The following is a 22,344-nucleotide window of genomic DNA, read 5'->3' as shown; positions in this document are numbered from 1 at the left end:
CTGTGTGCTGATGAATTACAATGTCAGTAGTACTCACAGCCCTGACAGGTTTCTTAGGTGCATATTGTGGCATTATCTGGGTTAGATTGAAAGCTGGAAAATTGACATGGAAATATATGAGAGGATTTAGAAGACTCCATGAATGCTGAACCCTTAATTCTCATTAAATCTCTTTTGCCAGCTTCAGAAATCTCTCTTGCTTTGTCTGATGAAACGTTCTTCTTTTGATTGAAGATGCTTTTTTGCTTGAGGGAGTTACTTGCAAGAGAAAGCCAGTTCTCTTCAACCTCCTGTCTTTTCTGTCATGTCTCAAGATTGTCAGATTTCAGCATGGCCCTGGGAGGGCAGCAGCAATAACAAAGTCAAAAGCCAGACAAGGCCAAAGAGCTTCCAGATTTCTAGCTTATACTGGAAAATTTCAGGGAATTGTGTATGGGAATAGAGTGTAAGGTTGAGAAATGTGGTTATAGATTGGCCTGGATCATTGTAGGTTGAGCATCTATACTGAATCCGAATGGCGAATACGATAAATGCTTCCAGGGAGCAAACCTTCAAGCAGTGCCTCTCACTGCATTTTACCTGGAGGGAGAGAAGACCTGAGGCATGGATCTATATCAAATTATGATCAGGAGTTAATGGTCTGGCCAGATATTTAGGGACATGGAAAAAACAAGGTTAGAGACTGGTGGCAAGGAAATTTGGAGAAAAATATGGATGGATTTCTCAGAGATTGAGAATATTTGATGTCCCTTGTGAATGCACACCAGAAGACACAGTGCAGAGGAGTCTCTTATGTGTCTCATTTCTTACTGTTAAAAAATATTACATTGCATTTTAAGGATATGATTATAAATGTTTCCTATATAAAGAGCAACTGAGAAAAATACAACATTGTATTGAGAGACATGCCTCTTCCATGAAGTTTATGTATTAACAAACCAAGAGGTTTCTATCAGGAAAACATTGATTAAGGCCTGTTATTTGGTGGTCCTGTATGTGTTTTTGACGGCCCAGCAATTGAACTCACAACTAGATTTGGTGATCTTAATGCTGCTCTCTTGTACAAAGATTTAACGAAATAAAGGGGCTTTCCAAAGATCAGGAAATGCAGGAAGGAAGGAAATGAGGGAGAAAAGATAGAGAACTGGAAATAAAATAAAAACAGATCTCTGTACCCTTGTCTGCTAGTTTCCTGTTTCAGATTAATAAAGATTTAGGAGGTCATTTGTTAGTGGAGACGTAACTTTGTTTTAGAGGAGAGAGAACTACCTTGTTTCTGAGCTGTTTCTTAATGTCTAGAAATCTCTAATTATGTGAGTCTTGAAAAAAAGCAGAGGCCCAGTTCCTACCAGGGAGGTCAAAGGCAAGCAATTTTCCTTCTCCCTACCCGTTGGCAAAGAGGGTGCGGCAGGTGAACTAGCCTCAGCCAATTGAATGCTCCCACCCAGGACTTTGCTCTGGAAACTGTGACTGAAAAATAAAGACACAATATAATTAAAATTATAGTGAAAGCGGTAGCTGGATCCAGCAGTGGCGTCCTAGCCAGATTTCTCCTGCTAGGTAGCCTTTCTTGATCTCTCTCTTTTTTTTTTTTTTTTTTTTTTTTTTTTTTTGAGCTTCATTTCCCACTGATTCTCTGCACCAGCTGACAGCCTCAAGTACTAGTTATCTACGTATGAAAGCTGACTTGAAAGCTCATTTGCAAGGCTGCATCAATGAGCTCTCATATATTCTAGCTACTGGTTGGGTTTGGCCAATAAAATCCCAGCAGAAGAATGGAGGGAAGGAGTAGAGTAGTCAGAATATTTATTCTCCCCTTTCTATAAGGACATCTTGGATTGGCTTGCTCCTTAATAGAAATTCACTGTTTCTCTAAAGGTGTACGGCTCTACACAATTCTCTTTCCTTCCAAGTTCTAATAAACTTTCCATTCCTTTCTCTCTTTGGGCCAAGAAATAGTAACAACTCCAATGCTGTTATCCCTGAATCTTTGCACTATGCCTCGTGGTTGCCCCAACCCCCTTCCACCCTTCAAAATTAGCTCCTTTAAAAATAAATCCTTCTCAAATTATCTTAACAATAGGGTGTCATCTGTTAGTTGGAAACCTGACTGATATACCTTCAAGGACATTCCTTTTCTGGTTCACTTTGTGCCAAACAAACCCAACAAACTTCGCACTCTAAAAGGGGGTTAAAGAAGGAAAAAACACTCCGACTTGGGATCAAAGGTGAAATTTTTAGTGAATGGTGGTAAATGAGACTGAATGTTTTCAAGGGACTCTGTTAGGAAAAAGTCACCCACAGAAAGGCACAGATAAAAATGGCCCAAAATACAGTCAGAGAATTTTCAAGCCTGATTCCCAATCACAAAGGGCAGTGACTAACAGCTGATGTAAAAGAGAGCTTCTGTTCACAGATATACAATTGCTGAACAGTCGGGCCATTCATTTTTAAGTGTCTGACAGTCAGTGAGTTCTCCCTTTCTCCCTCCCTCCCAATTCCTATAGTGCTTTGCACAGAGTAAAATGCACATAGGTTCTTCCAGATGTCTCCTCCTCAATTTTCAGTTCTGTCAAAGACGCAGCTGCGCCATATTTGCAATAATGCAGCATGAAAAAGCTATTGATCTGGCTCCATCTAGATGCACCACGTCTAACTGCAGGGCTGCCTGCAGCTTAATTATAGGAGTCAGTAGAAAGTAATGAAACTTTAAAAACAAAGACCATGAAACACAAATAATAGTAATTAAAACTCTGTGAGAAAGTAAGTAATAAGTAAAGAGCTTGCTGAAAACCAGGCACTACAGGTTTTGTACACATCATGTCATTTAAACCACATAACAATCCTGCAAATTAGGAGGTATCATCCTGATTCACCAGACGAAGAATCAGAGAAGGAGAGTAAGCAGCTTGCCCAGATTACTAAAGTAGTAAGTCATAAAGCCTAAAGTCAAAACCATGCTATCCCAAGCCTGTTTTATAAATTGGGGTGCATGCCCCTAGGGCAGCGGTCCCCAACCTTTTTGGCACCAGGGGCCAGTTTCATGGAAGACAATTTTTCCATGCACCAGAGGATGGGGGACATTGGAGAATGGGGATGGTGGCGTGATGAAGCTGTTCCACCTCAGATCATCAAGCATTAGAGTCTCATAAGGAATGGGCAACCTAGATCCCTCACTTATGCAGTTCACTATACCGTTTGTCCTCCTATGAGTATCCACTTTCCTGCCTTTCTTGGCTTTCAGAGGCTGCCTGCATCCCTCGGCTCATGACCCTTACCTTTATCTTCACAGCCGCACTGTTCTATCTCTCTGACCACTCCTGCATCTTCACATCTTTCTCTGACCACAGCCTGGAAAGGCTCTTCACTTTTAAGATTTAATAGGATTTAATTGGGCCTACCTGGTTAATCTAGAATATCTTCTTCATCTCAAGGTCCTGAACCCGGCATCTCACAACTGCAAAGTCCGTTTTGCCATGTAAATAGATTCACAGATGCTGGAGATGACAGCATGGGCATCTTTAAGGAGCCATTATTCTGCTACCATACATTACATTAATTAGTAAAATGCCTGGATTATAGTATGTGCTTAATATTTTCTAGTTGTTATGGTATTACCAATGTTATTATTCCATCTGATTCAAGTGTATGGGAAGGAAACGTCAAATCTTCTGGTGCCAATACCACCTTAACTTATCCATTATTCCCTCACTCTCCTGGATCTGTATTCTCTCCCTGTCTGTTGTTGAGCCCTTCAGCATTCTCAAGTCTCTCCAAGCCTGACAAAGTCCACCATCCGCCTCACCTCTCCAGCCAAATGCAGTCTCTCTGCCCCTCTTATTCTGTGTCTACCCCCATCTCTAAAGGTTTTGCCCTCACATTTTTCCCTCAGTTTCTCCCACTTTCTAACCACTCCAGCATCATTTCTTCTATCACTCCATCAGACATCGCTTTTCAACACTGATAATGATGGCTGTGTTGCTAAATTCAGTAGGCATTTAGTTTTCACCTTATTGAATTACTACACATTCTGTGATCCAATTACACCCTCCTTGTTGAAATGCTGTTCCATAGGCTCTCCCTCTCTGGTCACTATCTCTTTTTCAGCTTCTTTGGCTGGGCCATTAAATTCTGGCATTCTTCACCACCCATCTTGACCTCTTTTGTCTTCTCATTCTGTTACTGGTGGAGGGTGTCCAGGTTCTTGGTGTTTTGAACAAAGAATTGGACAAAACACACAAACAAAGCAAGAAAAGAATGAAGCAACAAAAGCAGAGCTTTATTGAAAATGAAAGCACAGGGTGGGAGCAGGCCTGAGCACAGGGGCTCAGGAGCCCCTTTATAGAATTTTCTGGGGTTTTATTACCCTCTAGAGGTTTCCTGTTGGTTACTTGGTGCCATTCCAAGTAACCATTGGTACATTTCCCATTGGTTACTATGTAAATGAAGTAGTGGCCTGCAATTAGTCTGATTGGTTGCAAAAAGCAACCATTCAGAGGCTAGAGTGATGAAGGTTACACGCTATTCAAGCATCTGATTGGTTGTAGAAAGCAACCAATCAGAGGCTGAAGTGAAGTCACAAAGTTACACTCCTATGCAAATGTCTGATTGGTTACAGAAAGCAACCAATCAGAGATACTTTCAACTTTCCATCTGACATGCAGAAAAAGGGGGTGGGGTTTGCAAAGGTAGTAGCCTCTGGTTCTTTTGTTACTTAGGTGTGGAAAGTTGGGGTTTTCCTTTTGATTTAGTTCTAGGAAGTCAGCATGAATTGGCCTTAGGTTCCTGCCTCCAGAACCTACTCTCCTGCCTCAATTCTACAGTCACTTTCCAGTGTTGTCAGTATCTCAAGCCCACTTTCACTATATAGACCCAAGCATTCCTCAAATATGTGCCTTCTTCTGGGGCGTCTGGTCACCAATTTCCTGCTCAGCTCGGCACCTCCAATTTGATGTCTTCACGTGCTCAAGGATGAACTCATTATGCTCTCTTTGCCCCATTTACCTAACTCCAATGTCTCCTGCACCTTCCTCAGTGTTCTCCATTTCAGTAAACGGTGACCCCTTCTGCTATTTGCTTATGTTGGAAACCTTGGAGTAGGGCTGCATCAATGTCTTTTGGGATGCTTAGCACCAAAATGTGCCTTACTGTATTTTGAAATTTAAAAAAGACTGCATATCTTAAAGTAAATCTTTAAAAATTCTCATTTTCCCATAGTAATAATTATGATGCTCTAAAAATGAATATCAAATCCTTTTCAGAATAATTTAGGGCCACATCTTTGCTGTTGCTCTAAGAGCTATTTGGTAGTCCAGCACTATCTAGAAGTCAATAGTCAGAAACTATTTCCTGTTGATTCTACCACATAAAATATTTTCAAATCTGCCTGCTCCTCTCTGGCACCAATGAACTGTACTCCGAGCCAGCCTGACCACATGTCTGAAGTGCTGCAATAGCCTCTGAACCCTTCTCACTGCTCCAGTTTATTCTCTACAAAGCATCCAGACAAGGCAGAATGATTTCAGCGGACAGACATAACTGATCCTGTCCTGTTGTGTTACTGCTTAAAACTTCTCAGTGGTTTCACATTGTCTTTAGGAGAAAATCTCAGATCCATAATAGGCCCAAGACCTCGCCACCTTGCCAGGAACCAGCCTTGCCTCTAGGTGTTCCTGGAAAGAGTCAAGCTCTTATGAACCTTTACACACAATTTACTCTCTGCCCAGAGCTCTCTCCCCCTCCTGGCTTCTTTTTCTCCAGTTCTTAAATTTAATGTTCTTTCTTCAGATAAACGCCCCCACACCAGATCAATGCTCCTTGTTAAACACTTCCTTAGTAACCTCCACTTTGCTTTGTAAGTAAATTATTCTTTGTGTATCTGATAGTTTAAGATCTCCTCTCCATTTTAATGCAAAGTTCCTGAGAAAGAGTTGGTAACACACATGAGTAATTCAGGGATCCCTTAATGCAGCTGTGTCTAATTGTAGAGCCCATGTTCACAACTACCAAATGCACATAAATCTGCTCATCCTGGAAGATGGCTTTTAGCTTCTTTAATTCATGATAGTCAAATGTTGATGCACGGGAAATCTTGCATCATATAACATCACTGAGCAAATTCTAGAACAATGATGTTGGGTTATTGGTGAACTCCTTTGTGCATGTTCTGTGAGTAGTGGACCACATATATACAGCTCAGCATTTACTTTCTGTGGACTACAGGCTGGACTAGCTGCACTAGACTCCAGCTCTCTTATTGTATAATCTCCACATCCTTAAACAGCGGTGACATTAATCACCTTGCAGGGTTGTAATAGTACTCATTTATTCAATAAATATGTAATGAGCATTCAGTATAGGCCAGACCTTGGTTTAGATGCTGGGAATTTGTTTAACAGTGCCTAGCTGCTTTAATGTTCCAGCTGGTCATTATTACAAGTAGTATCATAATTGTGCGTCGATGTTTGCTTATGTCACAGAGTATGAAATCTGTGACGTTTGCCGCTCATGGGCAGGCTCCCTTCGGTGACTGGACCTCCAGTGGCCCAAAGGCGCAGACTCCAGGGCATCACTGAGCTGTGTGGCCGCCTCTCTGCTCCAGGCCGCCAGAGGGCGCGTGGTCTCTACCGCTCCGCCCGGTATTCCTGAGCCTGCCCCTTACTAGCCGCCCGGCTTCCGTTCCCCTCCCCCGCGGCGCCTGCCCCGACTTGCATTCCACAGCTCCGCCCCCGTTGCCCCTAGCGGCCGTTTGTTGACGTCCGGGAGCGCGGAAGTCCGGAGTTTCTGCATGAGGAACAGGGACGCTTCTGCGGCCCGCGTCGGGACAAAGTGGCCGCCTTAGTCCGGATCAGGCAGCCCTCGACGGGCTGGCTGTATCGCTTTGGTATGAGGGACCCTGAGGAGCTGATGCCCGGTGAGTGGCGCCCGCGCCGGTGGCGGAAGGCCGGGAGGGAGGGTCCGCGGGCACGCAGGCGGCCAGGCCCCACCTCTGGACCAGCCCGGTCGGGACAGGCCCGAGGCTGGGTGGCCCGACTGGGGCGGGAGCTCTGGTTGCGCTCCCACCAATGACTGAGGTCAGAGGACTGGACGGGATGAACAGGATGGGGGACAAGGGGAAAGGAGGTGCCTGTCTTCTGCTTTTAAAATAAGCTTTTGATGAGCTTTTTGAAGGCCGGGACACTTTTTACCTCCCTGTAAACTTTCCAAAGTGCAGACTCCAGATGTGTGCACTTTGGAGATCCTGAGCACCCAGTTATGTATTGAATGCGATAAAGAGTGATTGATCAGCGTTGTGGGGCAAAAGGGGATGCTGGAAATGAATTGGACAAGGAGGGAGAATAGGGACCCTTTAGTGAGTGTTTCTTAGCCTTGTTTTTCCCCTGAGCTCCGTAGTTAGAAATACTTTTGTCATTGTGACCCGATACCGCATACATACTGTGTAGCAGAATTAGATGTCTCGTGAAGCAGGCCTTGTTTTAAGCACTTAGATTCCACACACAGCTTTTCGATAATGCATTTCTTTAAAAATGCTGATCGTGAACCTCTGAATTGATTTTTCTTACCCACTAATAGGTCATGACCAACATTTTGAAAAAACACTGGATTTGAGCAGAATCATACCTTTACTGAAATATGTATATTTTCTTCCATGCTCCTGGAAGTTCTCAATTCTCCTGCAGTTCACAATTTAGTGCGACATACAGGAAAGTAAACAAAATGACCATGCAAATTGACAGTAGAAGTCACAGGGCCAGAGCAGAGCCACCAAAACTTGACTTGGGGTGAGGGTATCAGGGAAGCAAGGACAAAACAGTTAAAATGTTAAAATAATTCATTCTGGGGAAACCCAGATTCTCTTCTAGATCCTGGTCTCCCAACTCAGTTATTAGTTGGAAGTGACATGCCTCACAGTGGTTCTCAAAACGTTGTCCACAGTGGCTAGTCTCTTGCGTATTAATATTTATTGTTAATACTTACTTATATTTGCTATGTTTTCATTTCTGGTACGAATTAGTTTATATGTGATCATCCTCCTTGGGATTTTCGCAAAAGCTGTATCTGACTTACTATTTGGTGTATGTGTGTGTTTAAGTGGTTATTGGGAACTGATGGGGTTTTTAGTCTCTCTTCAAAATGATGCTGTACTACAACAGTTTGTGAATACTACTCAGATCAGGTAATGACTTGAGGTAAGACTGTTAAATCTCAACATCCACGGGTACTCCTCTTCGATCTCCTAGGACCATGGCATTTTGTGATACTGTTTTGCAGGGCAAGATAAACCATCCTTTCTTATGTAGTGTTTCTGGAAAGAGAAAAAGACATCTCTATAACTGTAGTGCATGAGTAAGATGAGAATTAGAAACTTCCTGAGTAGCTGTATTGAGAGGATCTTTTCATTTTATTTTGGATCCCTAAGCATTCTGAATTCTCCTCGAAATCAGGAAAAGTTGAAGTGCTCCTTTGTTGACGACTTGGGTAATCTGTCTTTTATAGTAACCGTGTTGAAAGTTATATTTGACTACCTACCTACTCACCGTTATGATGAATCAGTAAACATAACATTCAACAGTTACGAATATACATGTGTGTAAGGGGGACTTTTTCTGTGTGAAAAGTAGAACACAGAAGGATTACTTTGTGCTAGGCAATATGGGGTAACATTGTTACCCCAATTGATTAGAGAGATGGTAATGGTAACAACATTGTCACCCCAAATGGTGAACTCTGTGTTTCAATACAGAAAAGCAGTGTTGGGTTTTTTTTTGTTTTTTTTTTGTTTTTTTTTGAGACAGAGTCTCAGTCTGTCGCCCAGGCTGGAGTGCAACGGCCCCATCTTGGCTCACTGCAACCTCCGCCTCCCGGGATCATGCGATTCTCCTGCCTCAGCCTCCTGAGTAGCTGGGATTACAGGCGCTCACCACCACGGTCGGCTAATTTTTGTATTTTTGGTAGAGATGGGGCTTCACCATGTTGGCCAGGCTGGTCTCAAGCTCCTGACCTCACATTATCCACCCACCTCATAAAGTGTAGCTTTTTATTGCTTTGTGATGACTTCCTCTTACATATTATGCTACCTAGCAATCTCTCTAATCAAACTGTTACACAGATGTGCTGCTGTGTTATAAATTCTGCAGATCATAGTTCAGAGAAGACAGTAATCATTTCCAACTCTTATGGTATAGGAAGAGTTTACAGAGGCAGCTATGAGCTTACACTTTGAGGATGCTAGGCTCTGGGCTAAGTTCTTTGCACATGTCATCTTATTTAATCCTTACAACAACCTTTGAATACCTAATTGCCTTTAAAGCCTATGTTTTTTTTTTGTTTTTTTTTTCTAGCTGCTTTCCCTTGGTTCAAATGAAAGAGATAGTGGTGGAGTAATTTGTTTCTCTCTGTGCTGTCTCTTATTTTATGGGTATTCATTGGGATTACCAATAGAGAAATTAGGAGTTCACCATTTTGGCCAGGTGTCGTGGCTTACGCCAGTAATCCCAGCACTTTGGGAGACTGAGGCAGGTGTATTACTTGAGCCCAGGAGTTTGAGACCAGCCTGGGCAACATGGTAAAACCCCGTCTATGCAAAAAATAAAAAATTTAGCTGGATGTGGTGGCACATACCTATAAGTCCCAGCTACTCAGGAGGCTGAGGTGGGGGGATTGCTTGGGGCCAGTAGGTGGGGGCTGCAGATAGCCACTGCACTTCAACCTGGGTGACAGAGTGAGACCCTGTCTCAACAAAAATAGAAAGAGTTCACCATTTGGGCTAACATTGTTTCCCTTGCATGAGAACACTGGAGGTTCCTTAGAAAAACTGGACCAAAGAAAATCCAAATTGACTGATAGAGACCCTCCCCATGGATATCCTGATGATGCTAATGAGTAAACTCAATACTATCCTGTTTCTGTGTTTGGAGAAAAGCTCTCAGTTTGAGGCCAGACCATGAGGTGTTAACCAGAACAAGAATGGCACAAATTATACCGTTTCATTCCAGGGAATAGGCATCTACTTGGTGACAGCAGAACTATTAGTAATGGAAGACTGCCTTCCTGTGATAGTGTATTTCTTTCTTTATGCATGTATATGAGTAATACGTGTTCAATTTAGCAGATTTCATAGGTCAAACTAGAATGGAGTCTGAGAAAAAGAAAGACTGAATTAAGGTGGAAGAAGGAAGGCTTAAATATTGCCAGAGTTGGGGCAAAGCTGTCATGAAACAAGGGGTTTGTATGGATAAATTGCTGAACAGGTATTTTAATAACAGGCAACATACTAAAAGTTATAAAATAGAGACCATCTTGTATTTGCAGATTCGGGTGCTGTGTTTGTATTTGGGAAAAGTAAATTTGCTGAAAATATTCCTGGTAAATTCTGGTTTAAAAATGATGTTCCTGTACATCTTTCATGTGGAGATGAACATAGTGCCATTGTTACAGGTTAGTATAACTATCCTGAATGAGTACAGTAATACGTAGAAAATTCTAAATATTATGTTACAGCTGTGCTGCTGTGTTTTAAACATATTGAAAATGCATCAAGGGTGTTGTTTTTAACTTTTCCAGATAATTCTTCACAAAATCAGTCATCAAGAGGTATTTTACATTTTAAGTTTCCTTAGTATATTTAACTGTGATTTTCTATATACACACCTTTCTTGGAATTAATCTATTTAAATATAATTTTTTTAAAAAGCTGGCCTGTAATCCCAGCACTCTGGGAGGCCAAGGTAGGCGGATCACGAGGTCAGGAGTTGGAGACCAGCCTGACCACTATGGTGAAACCTGGTCTCTGCTAAAATAAAATACAAAAATTATGGCTGCATAGTATTCTGTGGAGTTCGTGTCCTTTGTAGGGACATGGATGAACCTGGAAACCATCATTCTCAGCAAACTGACACAGGAACAGAGAATCAAGCACTGCATGTTCTCACTCATAGGCGAATATTGAATAATGAGAACACAGGGACACAGGGAGGGGAGCATCACACACTGAGGTCTGTGGTGGGGGGACTAGGGGAGGGACAGTGGAGTGTAGGGAGTTGGAGAAGGATAACATGGGGAGAAATGCCAGATATAGGTGATGGGGATGAAGGCAGCAAACCACATTGCCATGTATGTACCTATGCAACAATTCTGCATGTTCTTTACATGTACCTCAGAACCTAAAATGCAATAAAATATATATATATATATATACACACACACAAAAAAAAAATTAGCTGGGTGTGGTGGCATGTGCCTATAGTCTCAGATACTTGGGAGGCTGAGGCAGGAGAATTGCTGGAACCCCGGAGGTGGTGGTTGCAGTGAGCCAAGATCGTGCCACTGCACTCCAGTCTGGGTGACAGAGCGAGACTCTCTCTGTCAAAAAAAAAAAAAAAACAAAAACAAAGAAACTGTTATTATATAATTTTAGAAACTCTTTTCCACCTAATAGAATCTGGTTATACATAGATGAACAAGGTAACTTGTTTCAACACAGAAAAGCAGTGACATTTTTAAAGTATAGCTTTTTATTGCTTTGTGATGACCTCATCTTACATTATGTGAAAAATGCCTCAATTGATTATTTCTTTTTTCCTCCCACCAGGAAATAATAAACTTTACGTGTTTGGCAGTAACAACTGGGGTCAGTTAGGATTAGGATCAAAGTCAGCTGTCAGCAGGCCAACATGCGTCAAAGGTTTGGGATCTTTTCATCGTTTCACTTTAAATACTTAACAAACTCTATAAAGTATTTTTATGTTGACTGTGTAGTTCTTTAATGTCGTACATAATAAAGCCTTTAGTTCTTTATTTTCTGACATTTGCTTGAATATTATTAGCATTTAACTTATCTTTTATATGATATTCAGAACTGCTTTCATATGTTAGGGTCTAAAAATCTGATTGATTTTACCCAGAGCCCACAAAGGAACTAATAATTTTACAGTATTGCATTTGAACATCCCCCCATCCCCCCTTTTTTTTATTGTTTGTAAAACGACTTAAATATTACTATTATTGTGTGTACAGAGAACAAAGAGCATCATATGTTAGAATTTTGAGATTGTCTCATTTAGTAGAGTTGTGGACATTATGTTTCTATTTAGTTGCTGTTTCTATAAAACATACTTATCCTGCTTTATATAGTGACTAGATGAAGTAAACAGAACATTGAGACTTGGGACTGATTAGTACTAGAGTAAAAGAACAACAGGACAAAATATTTGAAATCAGCAGTGTTCCAGAAATTATTACATATATAATATCCTTACAAAGCTTTCAGGATCTCATATGCAAAACCTATTTGGGTATAACCTGTGAATATCAGCTAAACTTGAAAGGGTGATGGAGATTCCTTGAGATGTAGTAAGAGCAATATTTTTTATCATCCTGGCTAAATTTTGATTTCAGCTGAAAATTTCAGCGTAGCTCATATTGATGCTGTTTTTGGGAATTTTTTTTTTTTCTTTTTAGTTTTCTTTTTTTTATTGTTTTTGGGAATTTTTATGGAACTTTTAAAGTATTCAATGTGTTCAAAAAGTATTTTTTGAGCACAGTCTAAACACTTGGGGATATTCACAGAGACCATGACCCTTATTCTCAAATATCTTATCTAATAGACAAGCTAACAGGATTATGTTATGGGATTCTAGACTATGGGATTCTTGAGACCAGGGATTCTATCTTAGTCATCTTTTTGCAGCCCCTATGTGAAGCACTTAGGAGATGTTCTTTAAATGTTTTTTGAATATGTTGACGAATGAATGAACAACTTTCATTCATTGGTGTATGCTTGTGAATATTGGTCTTACAGTTTTTCATTGAATGTGGTATGTGGTAGAAGGTGAGCTTGATAATGGTGATGGCAGGTTAGGTGATGGATCAGGTTGGTGAGGAGGCAACATAATAGAATACAGTAGGTCTCAGCACATATTAATTACCTGTAGAGTTTTTTTTTTTTTTTTTTTTTTTTAATTTTTTGAGACAGGGTCTCGCTCTGCCACCCAGGCTGGAATGCAGTGGCGTGATCTCTGCTTACTGCAGCCTCGACCTCCTAGGTTCCTCAGCAACCCCTCCCTGAATAGCTGAAACTACAGGCACGCACCACCACGCTCAGGTAATTTTTGTATTTTTTGTAGAGACAGGGTTTCACCATGTTGCCCAGGCTGGTCTAGAACTCCTGAGCTCAAGCACCCATTTCGGACTCGAAAGTGCTGGGATTACAGGTGTGAGCCACCACACCCCACCTACCTGTGAAGTTTAATATATATATATATTTATGTCAGCCCCTTCTTTAGACCCATTGACTCAGATTCTCTAGGGATGGAGCTAAGATATCTGTATTGTATTCAAAGCTCCACTGGTTATGATGACATATAACCAGTTCTGAAAACCTCTGGTTTGCTAGTTAAGAACATTGACTTTGGAATCAGACAAGCCTGCTGTTAAATCTCAGTTCCATCACTTGGTTACCATTTGTCCTGGAATATTGTTCATTTTTATTGCTGTAAAATAATTGTCCCATTTTTAAAATTTTTTTAGCTCTAAAACCTGAAAAAGTGAAATTAGCTGCCTGTGGAAGGACCCACACCCTGGTGTCAACAGGTATAGTGCTCAACCTCTATGATTTCCTGCCTGACTTTGAGAACTGAGGTCTCATTCTAGTAATGTGGCTTTGTAAAATTGATAGAGATTGTACTTTGGCAATAGTAAAATTAGGGTTTTTTAAAATGTCAGTGGCAAGTACACATTGGCCTTTGCAAATATACCTGTAAATGCCAAGTGGCTGAAGAAAAAGCTTCTTTTCTTGGATTGTATCATGGGACAGCGTGACCTAACCTATGTGTCCACCTTAAGGACTGGTTGTTCCTGTTTTTGCTCTTCTCTCTTCCTTACTAAGGGTAAGTAGAAGGCATCCAAAAGGCTGTTGATGTAAATGAGCACAATTCCCATCAAAATCCATACCAGCTTTTGTGTGTGTATGTGTGTTTGTAGAAATTAACAAAGTGCTTCTAAAATTTATATGGAAAAGCAAATGACATAGAAGAGCCAAAACAATTTTGAAAAATAACAAAATTAGGGGACTGGCATTACCTGATTTCAAGACCCACAGTAAAGCTACTGTAATCAAGACAGTGTGGTATTGGCAAAAAGATAGACAAAGATTAATGGAACACAATAGAGTGTACAAGTAGACCCATATGTATATGCCCACTTGATTTTTGGCAGAGATGCCAAGGAAATTACATAGAGAAAGGATAGTATCTTCAGCAAATGCTGTTGGAACAATTAGATCTCCAGGACCTGACCACTGAGCAGTACTTCCTACCTCCTTCCCCCTGCCCCACACCCCTGCCCCCCAGATGATTCTGTCTTCAGGATATTCTTACTGCCTCAGCTCCTCTTCACCACTCATACATTTTTCTTTCTGAAGTGTCTTTTCTCTTTCTCTTAGCCTTTTCAGATTATTTTTTGAGATCCCATTAAGTGTTACTTCTTCCATGGAACATTTTGTGGCTGTTCAACTTTGTGCTCATTTATTTGTTTGAATTATTTCAACATCTCACCAACTCTGGTTTGCTCCATATGTATTAAATTGTGCACTCCAATTTCATGTGACCTTATAGTATGTTCCATTTGAAAGCTAGTCTTGTTTCCCCAATTAGGTTTCTTCTTTTCCTAAAATGATAAAATAAAAAATAACAATAACTTTAAAATTTTAACTCATTCACGCTGATTTTGCCCCATAATTTAGCAAGGCTTTAACCTCATGTATATATTTAAGACATAGATAGCTAATTTAATGTGTGTGTTAAAAATCTTCATTAATTTACAGCTTACTGGTAATATTTATAATCTAGGCATGATGTACTTTTTATTTAATTAAGAGAGTAACTAACAAACATTTTTACATACTTTAAATGACCCAAATGCTGTTCTAAGAATTTTATAAATGTCAACTAATTCAATCTTCATAACAACTCTATGAAGTAGGTACTATTATTATCACCATTTTATAGATGAGGAAAATGAGGCACACAGAGGTTATGGCTTACCCAAGATCCCACAGTTTTGGTAAGTGGCAGGCCAGAATTTGCACTCAAGCAGTCTGGCTCTGGAGTCTTGCCTCCTAAACAGAGTGCTATAGTGCCCTCCTATTTAACTAGGAAGTTAAAATAAATACAACATAGAATTATGTTTCTAATTAGATTCTTCTTGGATTTCCCTCATTTTACTCATTTGTACTATTATATCTTAGCTTTACTGGGTACAGAAGTTAAAATGAATGAACACATCTCTTTTTAAATAGTTAGATTTGCATTTTAAACTAGTTTGGAAGTTACTTTCTTTGTTTTTACTCTGAATTAATAAAGTGGTATATTAGCAAGAAATATGTTTCATGCATTCTATTCATTTCAATTGCTAGTTACATTCTAGATTGATTTCTCAAATCTCACAAAAATATGTGGCCTTACTTGTTTTGTTTTATTTTGACAATGAAATGAAGTTGTCTACGAAATAATAGGATAATGATAGTTTTCAACTTTCTTCACTGTTAATAGAGGAAATCACTGCTCTACACTGACCTGTCTTGTAAAAAGAGGGACTCTATAGTCTATTGATGTCTTCTTTTTCATGTGCAGAAGGAGGCAATGTATATGCAACTGGGGGAAATGATGAAGGACAGTTGGGGCTTGGTGACACTGAAGAAAGAACCACTTTTCATCTAATTAGCTTTTTTACATCCCAGCATAAGATTAAGCAGCTCTCTGCTGGATCTAATACTTCAGCTGCCCTAACTGGTGAGACTTACTTCCTTTTCAATCTGGGACACATTCCTTTCCTATAGATCAAGATATGCCAGCTCAGTAAACTGAAGACAGCATTGCTGTTTAGTTTTGTTTCATTGACTATCTATGTCCTTTCAGAACACATTTAAAATATAATTTTAAATCTTGACATATTGCAATTTTATGCTTATTTTGAGTTAGAATGTACATATATATTTAAAAAATAATTGACAAGTTCTAAGCTATGCTGTGTCTCTACTCCTTCAGATATTCTTAAATATTATTTTCATTGTGTGCTCTGAAAGTTATACTCACAGTTTTAACTGAAGTTGCTATCAGAAACATCCACAGAAATCTGTTGCAGCATATGTTAAGATTTGGTTTGTAATGGTCATCGTACCTTTCTGCTCTCTCTATCAAAAGCCCATATGAGATATTTCTTTAAAATTTGGAGTCAAGATCAGCTTGATCTCACTGAAGCTGCTAGTTCACTGCTTTGTTTCAAACAGGAGACTGTGTAATATCTAGTGTTACTTTATCAGGAAAGTCTGAGTTGTATCTGGACCTCAGTTCTTTAGATTTTTGTCAGCAATTAAGTTAGCAATTTGACATCCTTTCAGTTCTTATTTTCAGTTACTTGTTTTGCATTATTTAACCATTTCAAACATTAAAAAATTAAATTAATTAAAATATATAAATAAATAAGTCTCGATAATTCCTTTCTAAAAAATTTTTCCTAGGTTAGCTTTTTCTGACATCAAAATCCTTATCAGAAATTATATGTTACCTATTTTTGAGATGCTGTTCATGCTATTATATCCTCATTCTCTGAGACTAGATTCTGTGTTTTCAGGTTTAAATTATAAGGAAAAAAATATAGTGAAATACATTTATTTTGTTCTTTTTTTTTTTTTTTTTTTTTTTTGAGACGGAGTTTCACTCTTGTTACCCAGGCTGGAGTGCAATGGCGCGATCTCGGCTCACCGCAACCTCCGCCTCCTGGGTTCAGGCAATTCTCCTGCCTCAGCCTCCTGAGTAGCTGGGATTACAGACACGCGCCACCATGCCCAGCTAATTTTTTGTAGTTTTAGTAGAGACGGGGTTTCACCATGTTGACCAGGATGGTCTCAATCTCTTGACCTCGTGATCCACCCGCCTCGGCCTCCCAAAGTGCTGGGATTACAGGCTTGAGCCACCGCGCCCAGCCCTATTTTGTTCTTTTTTAAAACATCATTTCCACAGTGCTTTCAAGAGCAAGGTCTTCCAGGCTTTTTTGACCTGCAAATATCTAATGTGACCTGTGCTGTCTTTCAGTTCAGTTGCAGGTAGACTGCTTAGAAGGAGGAGAACATTTCTGTTTAGAGATATTAGAATGGGAAAGGGTGATTGTAGGAGAGGGCATTCTGTCTTTGCTAACAAGATAAAAATATGTCCGTGACTAAAGTGATTTACAATCAGGCTATTTAGTGTTCTTTATTATTATAGAAGCATTTCACAATACAAATTGAACTGTTAAGTAGCTAGCTAGTATAAATGTCTTAGTAGTTCTTTATTATCAAGATACATAATTTTTATGAATTAAAAAATAAATGATCTTTTGGAAGTATAATAGCTTGAGAGCCTGCCTGTCTTTTAAAACCCTTTCTCCCGCTTGTATTTTTCTTTATAGAGGATGGAAGACTTTTTATGTGGGGTGACAATTCCGAAGGACAAATTGGCTTACCAAATATGCCTAATGCCTGTGTCCCTCATCAAGTGACCACTGGGAAACCTGTCTCCTGGATCTCTTGTGGATATTACCATTCAGCTTTTGTAACAAGTAAGACACATTTTGAATTCATCATGTTATGTCCCACTTCTCTGTTATTACTAAATTAATAATGAAATGATGTAACATTCTCTGGTTCTGTAGAAATAATGCCATGGTTGTCCATGTAATGAAATGATTTTGGTCTTTTTAAGGTCACAGTATTTCTCCATTTATAGAATTAGAGTTCATAATTTCAAACTCTCTCTGACATGATCACTTTTTAGGTGAATATAGAGAGCTCAGCATGACATATGGTTTCCTTTGGTGGGACTTTCTCAGCATTCCCAACTTCTCCCTTTCCTGGACCCACTGGCAACCTTTTCTATCTTAGTTAAAATATTTGAAATGTTGGACTATAGCTGTTATAGTCTGTGTCTACACTAGTAATAATAGAGGAAGTATGATTATGGCTTTCTATCTAATTATGGGATTTTTTAACAGTAAAAACACCTAGAGGAAATAGTTTTGTGGGCCCTCTTAGACAAATCTTTAAATATTTATTTTATACATTTACTCTTTATTCCATGTACCACAGATTCAGGGTTAGAAAGTGGTAATTGACCCATTTCAGTGCCCCCCCCCCAAAGTTACCAATGAATTGGTAGCAGCATGATGTTTTTATACAGGCATGTGATGGCTAATATTCACATCATGGAAAATGAGGTATCTGTCCTCTCAAACATTTATCCTTTGTGTTACAAACAATCCAATGATACTCTTTTAGTTATTTAAAAATGTACAATTAAATTATTTTGACTGTAACCATCCTGCTGTACTAATACTACGTATTATTCTTCCTAATATTTGGACCCATTAACCACCCTGTTTGATTTCATTTAATATAATGACCTCCTGTTACCCAGGCTGGAGTGCAATGGCGCGATCTCGGCTCACCGCAACCTCCGCCTCCTGGGTTCAGGCAATTCTCCTGCCTCAGCCTCCTGAGTAGCTGGGATTACAGGCACGCACCACCATGCCCAGCTAATTTTTTGTAGTTTTAGTAGAGACGGGGTTTCACCATGTTGACCAGGATGGTCTCGATCTCTTGACCTCGTGATCCACCCGCCTCGGCCTCCCAAAGTGCTGGGATTACAAGCGTGAGCCACTGCGCCCAGCAAGTACCACATTTTTTTTTTTAAGACAGAGTCTCGCTCTGTTGCCCAGGCTGGAGTGCAGTGGCATGAACTTGGCTCACCGCAACCTGGGCATCCCAGGTTCAAGCGATTCTCCTGCCTCAGCCTCCTGAGCAGCTGGTATTACAGGTGCCCGCCATCTGCCCAGCTGATTTTTTTTTTTTTTTGTATTTTTAGTAGAGACGAGGTTTCACCAGGTTGGTCAGGTTGGACTTGTACTCCTGACCTCAGGTAATCCACCCACCTTGGCCTTCCAAAGTGCTGGGATTACAGGTGTGAGCTACCGTGTCCGGCCCCACATTTTCTTTATCCATTCATCTTTTGATGAACACTTAGATTGCCTTCAGTTCTTGGCTTTTGTGAACAGTGCTGCAACAAACATCGGAGTGCAGATATATCTTTGATATACTGGTTTCCCTTCTTTTGGATATATGTCCAACAATGGGATTGCTGGATCATGTGGTAGCACTGTTTTTAGTTTTTTGAGGAACCTTCAAACAGAACTGTTAATTTCCTAATAAAAATACAGAACATATTACTAAGATAGTCATGTTTAAGACTTCCTACAGATTTTTAACCTACTAGTATGTTTAAATGCTTACATTCATGTTTTAAATTCATGTTCTCATTTCAAGTTCATATTATAAATTATATAAAATACTCAGTTTTCATATATTATAGGTAAAATCTATGGAGTTTTCAGGTATATCCCTGATTTCTGTGTCTTTTCATCTGATATGTTAATAGTTGGGTTTGAGCATTTCAACCAATGATTCACTGAATTAGGTATAGTACAATAAAGGATATAAGCAAATGAGTTGGGCTCACAGTACCTGGGGGCAGGGATCTGTGGAACAATCTTCAGAGATTGGAGAATAGAGACTTGACAGTGTGCTTAAGATCAGAGTCCTAGGGAAGGTAGCTCTCAGACCCAGGTGGATAGTTTGAGGAATCCAAATTTTATAAAAATTAATAGGCCTAAGTGAAATAGATAGAAATATGACTGGTTAGGAGTCCAGGGACCTACTATGGAAGGTTTCTTGTAACAATCTGAAGAGTTTATACTTGATACATGTGTGTGTGTGTGTTTTTTTTTTTAATTTGGAAGTGTCATAATTAGAGCCTTGTTTTTGGAAGATATCTCTGATATTGTGTGGGTATGTTAGACTAGAGGTAGGAAAGACATTTGGAAAACTTGATCAGGTGAAAATTCGTGTTAAGGCATAAGGGGAATCAGGAATCTATAGACAGAAACGGGGAGAGACTCATTAGGACTTAGTAACCAGTTTCCTATGGGAGGCAACAAGCATGGGAAAATGGGGAAGGGTGCTAACTTATTAGGCACCACTTTTGTGCCAGTATTTGCTAAATACTTCATAGAAAACTGTGGCCCATAAAACTTCATTTTCTGTGCAGATCAATTCAGAAAATCAATATAGTTGTGTTTACAGTATTTGACCATATTTTAAGTGGTACATATCTTGTTTATTGGCTGTCCCACACCTTCCCTAAGTTCTGTGATTTTCTAGAAGGACTCATAATCTTCAGTAGCAGATTATACTTATGGATAAGATTTATTACAGCAAAGGATACAAAGCAAAAATAAAAAGTAGGAAAAAGATAAGCATCTGCAATGGAGTGCAGAAAAGTCGAACATGGGCTTTCTAGTACTTTCTTTTAGGAAACCACAGAGGGCATGTTTTCTTCTTAGCAGTGAACTACAGGGACATGTGTGGAATGTCTCTGCCCAGGGAAGCCCATTCTGGTGCTTCCAGTGGATTTAGAGGGGCTGGTCATGCAGGCACTTGCTGCTAGCAGCTGGCCACAGCAGCGGAAACTCAGAGGACCCTCAGTAATGAAGCTAGGTGCATGTCATCAATGTTGATATTTGTGCAAGCAGCCTTAGAAACCTTAGCCTAAGAAACCTAATCTGGCATAATTCATTGCTCTGGTGTACATAACAAAATCATTAATCACTCACTTAAAGAACACTCCAGGGGCCACCTTCCCAGGGGTTGGGCAAGGATCAATCATGGTTCTCTCAGAGACTTGCAAAGAATAAGCAAGAAGATCTGCTCTGTTGTGTCTTTTCTCATACCAGTAGTGACATGTTCTATGTCATTCTTCATATTGGATCATATACTTACCCAAAGGTTTTAAATTATACTTTATAGAACTCAGTTAATTGCATAGAAATGAATAAGAAAGTTCTTGCTTTCAAGAAGTTCACAGTCATAATACAGTGTGATAAATGTAATTAAGCAAATTAATAGTGTTAGTATGGACAGGGCAGTGATTATGTGTCAGGAATTCCTTGGTAAGAGTCTTTTTGGAAGAAGTACCATCCGAATGATGAAGTCTGCAATCTTAAGATTTACTTAACATATTTACTGCATACTTAAGTGAGTTTTTTAAAACCAGTTTCATATAAAGCAATTATTCATTCATTTATTCTATAAATATTAAGCGCTTGTTCTAGACACTGCTAGGTTTTGGGGATAAAATAGTGAACAAAACAAAATTCATGTTTTTATGGGAGCTTTAAGTAAGTAAAAGACACAGGTATTCTTCACTGTTTTGTGAAAGCACTAAAATGATTTATTAGTAGTGGTAGTCATGAATTTTTCGTGAAAATTATTGGGTTAAAATAATCAAGGGTAAAATCTAGCTTTATTTCTTTATCATACAGTAAAAATATCTCAAGAAAGGTCGGATGTATTAAGTTATCATTGTCAAAACTTTTTATTGAAGGTACGACCAGCTTTTTGTTCATATGTATGTCATTAGTAATCACTGTACTTTTCCTTCAATAGCAGATGGTGAGCTATATATATTTGGAGAACCTGAAAATGGAAAGTTAGGTCTTCCCAATGAACTCCTGAGCAATCACAGAATACCCCAGCTGGTGCCTGGAATTCCTGAGAAGGTGATCCAAGTAGCTTGTGGCGGAGAGCATAGTGTGGTTCTCACAGGTATGTGCAGAGTCCACTGTTTTGTTTCCTGCTTTCTGTGATGGCTAATGAAATTTTTTTAATGTTCATTTTTTTATTGTGATAAGAATACATACCATGAGAACTACCTTCATGATAGATTTTTAAGTGTATAATATGGTATTTTTTATATATAGGTACAACCATTGTACAGCAGATCTCTGAAACTTATCTTGAGTAACTGAAACTTCATGCCCACTGGACGGCAACTCCTCTTTCCTGCCTCCCCTGAGCTCCTGGCAACCACTGTTCTATTCTTAGCCTCTGTGAGTTTGACTCTTAGATACCTTGTGTCAGGTGGCCTTGCATCTCTTTCCATTAAGAATCTCACTTTTTGGGCCTGGTAAAATAGCTGACGCCTATAATCCTAACATTTTGGGAGGCCACGGTGGACAGATCTCTTGACCCCAGGAGTTCAAGACCAACCTAAGCAACAGGATGAAACCCCATCTTTACCAAAATTAACCAAGTGTGGTTTCAGCTATGCAGGAGGCTGAGGTGGGAGGATCACCTGAGCCTGGGGAGGTTGAGGTTGAGGTGAGTGGTGATTGTGCCACTGCACTGAAGCCTGGGCAAACAGAACCAGACCTTGTCTCAAAAAAAAAAAAAAAAAAAAAAAAAAAAAAAACCAAAAA

At 39.6% G+C, this 22,344-nt stretch overlaps 1 protein-coding gene across 7 annotated transcripts in view; it reads left to right on the top strand.

Moving 5' to 3' along the window:
* Window positions 1-6,741: 6,741 nt before the first annotated feature.
* Window positions 6,742-22,344, top strand: part of RPGR (retinitis pigmentosa GTPase regulator) — a 64,441-nt gene continuing 48,838 nt past the window's right edge. For 2 of the 7 annotated variants that reach the window (XM_032261645.1, XM_032261642.1), the window contains exons 1-7: window positions 6,744-6,913; window positions 10,312-10,437; window positions 11,591-11,683; window positions 13,528-13,590; window positions 15,630-15,788; window positions 17,446-17,595; window positions 21,536-21,691. In XM_032261645.1, the coding sequence (XP_032117536.1) occupies window positions 6,886-6,913; window positions 10,312-10,437; window positions 11,591-11,683; window positions 13,528-13,590; window positions 15,630-15,788; window positions 17,446-17,595; window positions 21,536-21,691 (775 nt within the window). In that variant the 5' untranslated portion in view covers window positions 6,744-6,885. Of the gene's footprint in view, window positions 6,914-6,951; window positions 7,123-10,311; window positions 10,438-11,590; window positions 11,684-13,527; window positions 13,591-15,629; window positions 15,789-17,445; window positions 17,596-21,532; window positions 21,692-22,344 lie in introns of those variants that run through there. The other 5 variants (XM_032261644.1, XM_032261643.1, XM_032261640.1 and 2 more) reach the window with 4 other exon arrangements.

The sequence above is a fragment of the Sapajus apella genome, unplaced genomic scaffold (genome assembly GCF_009761245.1).
Source record: "Sapajus apella isolate SASKATOON/1434 unplaced genomic scaffold, GSC_monkey_1.0 scaffold125, whole genome shotgun sequence".
Classification (NCBI taxonomy): domain Eukaryota; kingdom Metazoa; phylum Chordata; class Mammalia; order Primates; family Cebidae; genus Sapajus; species Sapajus apella.
This window is presented reverse-complemented; position numbering and strand designations above follow the sequence as displayed.